We start from the raw sequence: 9,834 nt of genomic DNA, 5'->3' as shown, positions 1-9,834 counted from the left end.
ATAGATAGATAGATAGATAGATAGATAGATAGATAGATAGATAGATAGATAGATAGACCCTTGCTGAGACATAGGGGCACACACTTTTAATTCTAGCACTTGGGAGGCAGATGCAGGCGGATCTCTGTAAGTTCAGGGCCAGCCTGGTCTACAAAGTGACTTCCAGGACAGCCAGGGCTTAAAAAGGAAAGAAGAGAAGAGAAAAGAAAAGCAGAGAAGAGGACCCAGGGTAAAGGGCATCTCAAAATTACTGGGGAGTGAAGATGCAACCACAGAGATGCAGCCTGACCCCCTGGAGTCCAGCCCTGCTCTGTGCTTTTGTTTTAAGGGAGGTTTTATAGGTAGGATTCCTAATTCTGAGACTCCCATTGTTAAGCTCTGGGTAGAAAAAAATCTTGCCAGGTTACTGTTTATAACGCTCTGAGTCACGCATTCCCAAATACAAACATTTACACCATTAAGCATCCAGCCTAGCTCGGAAAGGCAGGGCTCATTTCAGAGCTCTGTCCTGTTGTTGTCATGAGAACACACATATTTTGTCTCATCTTATGCCCCGTTTTTTCAGCTTAGTGATATGTGGTTGCCATAGATACTGCCTCTAAAATGGGGTGGAGAGTGAGTAAAAAGGGAACTCCCATGGCTACTAGATCAGAATAACAATAATAAAAGAAAGAGACGGTGATTATACAGCAGCATTCCATTCATAACTCTTCCTGTTACACAGCTGCCAGCTCTCACAGGTTCAGGTGAGGAAAGGTGACAAGGGAGATCGGACTAAACTGGGCAAAACTAAACAGATAAAAAAGTCTAAGATGCTGCAGGCTCCAGCCCCCACATATATATCCATTCCTCCACTCCAAAATGAAGCTATTTTCTCTTTTCTGAATCCCCCTGACTTAAGCAGCTCTTCTTGTCTATGACTATTGTACTGACTAATAAGGACACCTAGTATAACCTTTTTTTTCCTTTAGCTTTGATAATTCCACACATGTAATGAAATCTGATCACGTCTACGCTCTATCTCCCCCTCCAACTTTCTGCACAGCTCCCCAGCACACTCATGCACACACACACCAGCTTCATGTCTTTTCTTTTTTGTGACCCAAGTCCAATTAGAGCTGCCATAAGTGCATGGATATGGAGGCATTCACTGGAGCCTGGGCGACCTGCCACTGGTTACATCCTTAATAAATATATATATATATTATCCCTGCCCCAGCCACTGTCTACTGCCAAAAGCGACTCAGTATGGTCAGGCTTAAAGATCATCTACCCCGGCTCTGCGGGAACTTTAGCTGCCTTACCATGGTGTAGGTCTCGTGTCAGTATCCACGACTGCTTAGTTCATGAGTGTGGTAGCCAAGTCATTTCCAGAGGACAGCTTCTCTCAGCATTCCTCCACATCCTCTGATTTTACTTTTTTTTTTTTTTTGTCTCCTGTTCCACAGTGCTCCCTGAGCCTCTGGGAAGGGGCAGGGGAGGATAGGCTAATACAGATGTCTCATTTAATGCTGGGTACCCAGTCTCCTGTCCCTAGCGCTTTGGCTAATTCTTTCTCCACTGGCTGCTGTGTACTGCAGAGGGGGCATCTCTAACCAAGGTCGGGAGGGACCCGGATCTGCCGGTATGAACACAGTTTAGAGAAACAAGCTCTTCCCTAGAGCCTGTGACCTTGATAGCCGTGAACTCTACATTAGGATCGCAAGGCCAGACAAGAAATTCTTTCCTGTGGAACAGGCCTCCAACCCAATCAGGAAGTGATCGGTTAACTCACAGCGCTCTGGTGTGCCAGTAGGCACATCCTGTCTAACAGGTCAAAACTGTGGCATGCAGGTCCCAGCACCAAGTGAAGCTATTGGTCTCGTTTCTCCAAGCAACCTGCATAGCATCTTCTGGCACAATGAAAGCTAGCCACCGAGGAGGAAGTCTCCCAGTCAGTTTGAGATTTATCTCTCTATAGCTTACGTCAGAATTGTGTGGTGTCTTCCGAAGTACGCTCTCACGATGCAGTTGTGGTGGGTAGCCATGGCAACAGCCTACATTGTCTTGGAGACCTTTGGATGGTATCCCATGCCTTGTGCTGCACTTTTCATTTAACAATCCATGTCTTCTGAGAGAGGCAGTGCCCACCTCTGCAGGACAATTCCATTCAAACTTTTTTTAAGCTGTATTTTGAAGTGAGATTGCTAACGAATGGGATCCTGTGAGACTTTTTCATACACCTTTAATTCTCAGTAAGCCGTGCACAACCCCTTTCCTTGCTCCATCTCCCCATCAAATGATTAAAGAGTGTGCTGCTCTACCTCTCTCTTTCCTAACCCAATCCAAAAGGAGATATTCCGGATATTTAGGTTTGATCTTCTGTTGAAGTCATATTTCCCGCAAGGAAGAAGCACTTCCCCCTCTTGCATACCCACTCCCCCACGTCCAGCGTTTTTAAAAGACACAAATGAATCTCTGATTGGTGAAGTCTATAGGAAGGCAAAAAGTTTCCCTCAACCTGTGTTGTGTTAAAATCACTATTCCCCCCCCTCCCCTCCCACCACGTCAGGACAATACCAGGTAGAGTGAGCTCATCCCCGGAGAAGAGGGAGCCAGATGGCACAGGGTGGAGCAGTTCCCAAGCCCAGCTGACGCTTAGGTAGACTTAAACTCACTTTCCTATCTAGATCAAGAAGTCTTCCTATAAAACCAGTATGAACAGAAGCAATTCCAGGGTAACACCAGGAGGAGCTGAGTTGCATTCTTCTTCTTTTTCTTTTTTAATATTGGGTCTATAACCTTTCTACTTAGGAAGCAGCACTTTCTAAGATTCATACTTTGGATTTTAGAAGACTATCGTTTTGCATTTTTAAATGTTAAACATCTATCCTTTTCCAGTGTAAAGTGATGTAAACTCAAGAACAGCAAGTACAAAGGGAAATCCTTATTGCTGACACTCATCACTGTGTTAGCATGATCAATCAGACATGAAACCACTGGCCTCAGCATCTTTCCTGAGTTTGGGTTATCTCAATGACACGGCACAAGCTTTAAATCACACTTCACATAAGAGACTTCAGACATGCATCCTAACCTCTTACACCGCTGCATCCTTCTCCCATCTCCCTAGCATTTCCACAGGCCACATGTCTGCTCTTTGTCCAATAATAGCTTCAGCTCAAGTCTTATAATTCACATGTTTATAAATATAAAGGGTTAGTTACTGGAAAATATGTTATGACAAAAAAAAATCTGCCTTTTTTTTCTCATGCTTCCATTTCAAGGAAACACAATGAAATGTAAATAAATCCAAGCTTGTGATAATTCCAATAATTCCATGTTGTCCAGAAAGTTATCTTTGTTAGTATAGAAAACACATTAACAGTAAGATAGGATTAGATGGCAATGAGTGTTCTGTGACTAAGACAACAGATACTTTATCTGGGTGTGAGTACAGAATCCTGTAACTTAGCACTCTAGAGGTTGAGACAGGCAGGCCAAGATGAGTTCAAGCCCAGCCAGGACTGTGTAATAAGACCCTGTCAGGAAGGGGGTTGGAAGAAACTAGCAAGTCTAATATCAAACAGTTTTGTAGTCACTAAAGCAGGGTTTCTTCTTGCAGGTAAAAAATGTGTATCCAAGGGGCTGGGCACGTGCTCAGTTGTAGAGCTACCTGGCATGAGCCAAGTTCTGAATGCACCCTTTCTTAGTTCTGTCTTGACAATGAATGTTTGCAGCTGGGCATGGTGGCACATGCCTGTAATCTCAGCGTCTGAGAGGCTGAGGCAAGAGGCTAGCCTAGGCTACCTACCATGTCTTTACCTCCAAAAGATAAAATGAAATACGCAAGGAAAAAGACTCCATTTAAGATGTGGTTGCTGTCGTCGACAGCAGGTCAATGCTATAAAATAATAATCTCGAAAAGTCTCCCTGCAGCTAACCTGAATGAAGGCTTTCCGACTCCCTGGTGTCACCTTCCTGTAGTTCCTTCCCTCTCCACCCGCCTTCCCTAGTTCCGTACACTTTTTCTTTTCTGCTTGTCTGTCTCTGCAGATAACAACAGCTAATGTTCACTAAGCCAGGAGCTTTCACTGTTTAACGGCCGTTGAGCCGTTTATAACAAGAATTCTGTGGGTCTGGTTGGTACTCAGCTCCTTTTCCCAAATGAGAGAAAGAAGGACAGCTTAAGCGGGAGCCACTAATCTAAGGCTAGTCCCCCTGTCTGTCTATGTTAGCCCTGGCGGTGCACTGCAGCAGTTGGCTGTCGGGGAGTGAAGGGGGTGGCCTGACCCCTGGCGGTGACCTCGCCTGTGGCCTTGCTGTTGCAGGTTTCATGACTTACATCGTGGAGCCGCTCTTCCGCGAGTGGGCCCGGTTCACCGGGAACAGCACCCTGTCGGAGAACATGCTAAGCCACCTGGCGCACAACAAAGCGCAGTGGAAGAGCCTGCTGTCCAAGCAGCACAGACGCGGGGGCCCGGAGGCCGCGGGGCCCGAACCCGAGGCCCCGGAGGAAGGCGCCGCGCCCTGAGGCCGCCGGAGCCTGCAGGAGCTGCCCCGCCGCAAGCTCTGGGTCGCCCGCACCCCGCGCCTGGCCTGCCGAGGACCGCCCCGCTTCCCTGAGTGTACAGAAGCCAGGTCAGCTCAGCGCTGGCTGCCGAAACGAGCGGCTCCGTCCCTTGGCGGAGCGGATTCCGGGGCGGCTTCCCCGATGGAGGAGACTGGGAGGAAGAAAGGGGTGCTCCTGCCGTGTCCCGCTCCGGCCCCCGTCACACCGAGCCGCAGTGGCTCCCAAGGCCAGAGCATGCTAGGGTTCGCCATCTGACAGCTGACCTGCATGACAACACCAGCATACTCGGAACTGCGAGACTGGTCTTCAGTGCCAGAGCACAGACGGGAGTGCGAGAGAAACTACCTTCTATTTTAATAATAGTTGTTATTACGAAATAATAATAAACCTTTTTAACTTTTCTATTTCATGCACCAGACAATGGGTCTAGAACTCTGGACTAAGGAAACTCAGTGTACCCAAACCTAAGAGGGGGTTCGTTGTTTTGCTAGTGACTCCATGCCGCTTCGGGTCAGAGACGCGGCACCTTTGCGGTTTCTGAAACCGTGTTTCCCCTCCCATCGGGTGGAAGGTGCTGCACAGTTCATTCCTTTGCACCGTTAGCCAACCTGTCTTTTCCGGATTCAGCGGCCTGTTTATATTCACACGTGTACATTTTCTGTAAATACCAAACGCTACTGATTCCCATGCCAAAATACACGAGTATTATGGGATTGCTACCTGTATAAACAATGGCACTGTGAACAGAATACTGTTAGTTTTAATACAAGAGAATGCATTTGTACATATGATATAGAGTTTATTGATATACTGTTGTTCGCAGATAAAGGCCTTAACTTTAAATATGTTTCCTCTTCCCTAAGCTGCCCAACCTAAATCCTTACAGCTGTCTTTCTGAACTGCCTGCTCCCGACAACCATCTCTCTCTGCTTTCCCCACTAAGGTCAGAGGCCGAAAACAGTACTGTCTTGGAGGAAACCTTTTTTGGAAACTTCTCGGGCATTCCTCTTGAGATCATAGTTTTTGGTCTATGGCACCAAGTATGGTTTCCTTAGGTTAATGACGCCCTTTCAGGAAGACACAAGTCACCCTCCAGTGGGGGAACGTTGCACACTGTTTTCACAAACCAGCTGATAAGCTTGTGTTTATGTGACTCCTGTTATGGAACAAGGGGTGCCTCGGCCTCCCAGGAGCCTCAGCAGGTCTCAAAGGCCTTCTGTGACCCTGTCACCTGGCCGTCAGGGAACTCCCTGCTCCCATGCCACACATTTGTCTGATATGGCTAAAAACCAAAGTCCTTTCGGTCCATGATTGGTTGGCGTACAGTTCTTTGGTATTGATAGTAACTGGATATTTCTTTTTTCTTCTATAGTTTCATGTGAACAACTGCCCAACTGTTTTAGCTGAGTTTAATATTATTTAAGTAAAGAAACTATTTCAGTTTTATAAGAGACTTTACCTTCCTAGCAGGTCAGTGTGGCTCATTAAGGCTGCAGCCGGCAGGGTCAGCTCGGAACCGTTGCCCCTCTTCCGCAGGCACTTGGCTGCAAAGCCCTGCGTATTCCGGTATTCTTACCCAGCCAAACTGTGCGTTGAGCCTTCTCAGACGCTCTAGCATGACTCATGTTAGGTGGAAACTGCCAGTGGCCCTCTCTCTTTACCTTAGCGTGCGGTGGGAGAGGGAGCATTTCTGCCACGATCAAGCCGCTTCTCAAGCTCATCTCCTCAGTGCGAATGATGTGGGTCTTTTTGCTTCTCCCTAATAATACAAGCGACATGTTAAAAACTCGACTGGCCTGGACTATGTTCCTACTGAGAGACTGGGGCTTGCAGACTCAAGGTTTTGGGAGGAATTGGAAAGTTGATTATATTTTCATTAAGGTAAGCAAGATTGTTAGATGAGGGCTAAGGAAAAGTATGAAGAGCCTGTGAAAGGGGTGGATGAAACACTGAAATCCCTGGTGTGGGTGAAAGGGAAGTTATGGGAGCTGCACACTAACTTTTGTTTTCTGTGTCAGCCACGGCATTCTGAAGCTCTGAGCATAACCAAGTCTTCAGATGAGAACACAGCAGATGGATTCCTGCTTCAAACTCTCATCTTGGACTGTAGTAGTCTGGTTTATGCATAGGAGAGAAAAATCAAGGATATCAATTGTTCAGGATGACAAAATAGAAATGGTAAAGAAAACATTGTTTCTGGTCTAAACCTGGGGCTTAGGAAGTAGATTTTGCTTGAATTATAATTATATTTTAATTTAATTAGGATAGGGCAGTCTTAGTAGTTCCAGGTTTATAGGGCAAAGGTTTTCACATTGTAAGTTAGTCCTAAAGATGAGACAAAAAATAAATAAAACTACTAAACACCCAGTGGTTAAAACACATGTTAATAAAAATCAGAAGTAAAGAGAGCCTGATGTATAAAGCAGACACACCTGCCCTTTTTTTCCTGTCTGGAAACTTCTTGAGCTCTTCATTTGTTAAAAAAAAAAAAAAGTGAAAACTCTTCTTTTTGCCTGCCAGTGGCTGCCTGGGAGTAATTTAATACAGGATGTCCAATTCGTAGTGGAGACGTGGCTCTTGATGCACATGTCGGCAGAGCTTTCAAATCTTCATCTGCTAGCCCACCTAGCTAATGGAGCATCAGCTGTTGAGTTACTGAGCTAATTCCTACATTGCTTAGAAAGGAAGAACTCAAAGAACTATTTTTTTTAGTAAGTCAAAGCCAAGATATCAGTGAGAGAGATAAAGAAAAGAGAGGAGGGAGGGAGAGAGAAAAAGTGAACACTGCCAGCCCTGATAATCAGCGCCTTCTTCACAGTCATCAGTACACAGTCAGACCTGATACGTGAAACCCTGTCAACCCATACTCCCCTGTTAGGTTAAGGAAAAGCTAGCTGTTTCTCCCTCTCCCTGCTTACAGCTTCCCTGGAAGGGCCTTGGAGCACATCTGCAAGTCCGTCTCCAGATAGCCCTTCCTGTAAAACAGTTGTGTGGCCTTTTGTGTTGACTCAGATCTGCTCACTGACTTGGATTTGGTTATGAGCTTGTATCTCACTGTAATCCTCATGCTTTGTTCTTTTAGGACTGTAAAACTGTGTCATCTTGTGTACACATGTAATGTTTGGGGAAAAAAAACAAACTTGTGAGTTTTGCTCAAAAATGTGGCCGAAATATCCATTGGCATGTCTATCCAGATGAACATTTAAAAATAAAGATAATTTCTTTAAAATATCACAGTATAAAAATATCCTGATTCTCCCCAAGTAACACATCCAGCCAACCAAATGGAAATGTTACTGATGAGAAATATTCAAAGAGCACAGTTGCAAACATGGTCTGTGTGGCTCCTTCCCCCAGCGCTGCAGAAATGTCTATCTGGAGAAAGACATCACTCACTCCTTGTCTGTCATGAAGTGAAGGATGGCCTCCCCTCGGATTCTGCATTTTCCAGAATCCTCTGTTTTTCTGCTTCACATTTCCCGGCACGTGTATGAATGAGGATGCAGTGAGGACTATCATTACATATACTCCATACCTCTTTCGTTAAGACTGTTCTTCCGAATCCCACTGATTCCTGAATACCCCACAAGAAAGCAGAACTCCTTTTCACCTGTGTGTGCTCTGCAGCGTAAGGTCAACATCACAGGACACAGTGGCAGTCCAAGTGAAGATCCGACATGAGTCGGGCAAGCATGGGGGCCTAGCTGATGCCGTCGGGGAGGTGAAACATGTGAGCAGGAAAAGGGCAATTCGGTACTGATGGAAGAGCTCCCACGCCCTGATGCTATGCTGAGACCCGGGGTCCGAAAGGCCTGGGTCCTGCAGTAGGCTATCTGACTGTGTAAAGAAAGAACAGTGTATCAGGGACTGCTTCACTTTTGTCTTGCCTTTTTTTTTTTTTTTTTCTTGGTTTCTTTTGAGACAGGGTCTGGTCTCAAACTGGTAGAAATCCACCTGTTCTTCTACTGAGTGAAGGCTGGGATTAAGGCATATGCCACCACACCCAGCCAGGGAAGTGCTTCGTAAAGACACAGCGACATGCCCATGACAGCAGCTGAAACAAACCACCTCAAAGAGGCAAACGCTAGAGGAAGAAAGCCTTCTGGAACAGAAAAAAGTTTCATTCCCCGTTTTGTGAATAATCACTCCAAAATTGTTTTCAAACTGCAAGACCTTTTCTACTACTGCTGTGGCAATTAAAAGACATTGCTTTGCAGGGGCTGGACCAATGGCTCAGCAGTTGCGTTTGCGCTGCTCTTGCAGAGGACCCAAACTCAGTTTTCAGCACCCACACAAGGCACCTGCCTGTACTCCAGGCTTGACATCCTCTTCTATCCTCTGCAAGTGCTGGATTCATGCTCACACGTGAACACACAGAAACACACAACTAAGACATTTTTTAAAATAAAACAAACTCTTTAGGGGCTGGAGAGATGGCTCAGCAGTTAAGCACATGAGTTGCTCTTGCAGAGGGCCTGAGTTCAATACTCAGTCCCCATAAGTTGCTCACAACCATCTGTCTCTCCAGTTACAGGGCATCTGACAATAAAAGTCCCCTCCTGGCACAATGCATAAATCTTAACAAATAACCCCTCATATGAGGTAAGGGTCAAGAGACTGAATAGCAAAAACGTAGTAAGAAAGTGGTTGGCTATACAGTGCAGTCTGACAGATTTTTTTTTTGGTTGTTTTAGTTTAAAATTTTATAATTTATTTATTAATTACAGTTTACTCACTTTGTATCCCAGCTGTAGGCCCCTCCCTCACCCCCTCCCAATCCCACCTTTCTTCCCTCTTCTCCTCCCATGCCCCTCCCCAAGTCCACTGATAGGAGAGGTCCTCCTCCCCTTCCATCTGACCCTAGCCTATCAGGTCTCATCAGGACTGGCTGCATTGTCTTCCTCTGTGGCCTGGTAAGGCTGACAGATTGATTAATTTATATAATTGTGTATTTACAAAGTTGAGTTAAAAGATTATCCCTCAACTTATTGTAAATTCTGAAACAGTTACAGCCTGCTTTTATGGGTAGTTCCACAGATTCCAGAATAAAAGGCAAGTGCATCTTTGCAGTTCTTCAAAATGCTCTATGAAGGAAAGGACTCCTCCAAACAAAAGAAGAATCACTGACTTCAGCTGTGTATGCTTCCAAGTCCTAATTCTTGCTGGTGATGGTTGTGGTCCTCTGTGTCAGGCCCTGAAGGTTTGGGAAGATTTTGTTGTGTCTTTTTTGTTGTTGTTTGGTTTGGTTTGGTTTGGTTTGGTTTGGTTTGGTTTGGTTTGGT

At 45.6% G+C, this 9,834-nt stretch overlaps 1 protein-coding gene across 2 annotated transcripts in view; it reads left to right on the top strand.

Annotated features, from left to right (window-relative positions):
• The window catches only part of Pde7b (phosphodiesterase 7B), a 302,172-nt gene extending 294,413 nt beyond the window's left edge, over positions 1–7,759 (top strand). For both annotated transcript variants that reach the window (XM_055599417.1, XM_055599418.1), the window contains one exon: positions 4,311–7,759. In XM_055599417.1, coding sequence (XP_055455392.1) covers positions 4,311–4,513 — 203 coding nt within the window. In that variant the 3' untranslated portion in view covers positions 4,514–7,759. The remainder of the gene's footprint in view (positions 1–4,310) is intronic.
• Positions 7,760–9,834: the final 2,075 nt, after the last annotated feature.

Source organism: Psammomys obesus, unplaced genomic scaffold, assembly GCF_907164565.1.
Source record: "Psammomys obesus unplaced genomic scaffold, mPsaObe1.curated_primary_1811, whole genome shotgun sequence".
In the NCBI taxonomy this organism is placed as follows: domain Eukaryota; kingdom Metazoa; phylum Chordata; class Mammalia; order Rodentia; family Muridae; genus Psammomys; species Psammomys obesus.
The sequence above is the reverse complement of the archived record's forward strand: the minus strand, read 5'-3'. Positions and strand labels throughout refer to the sequence as shown.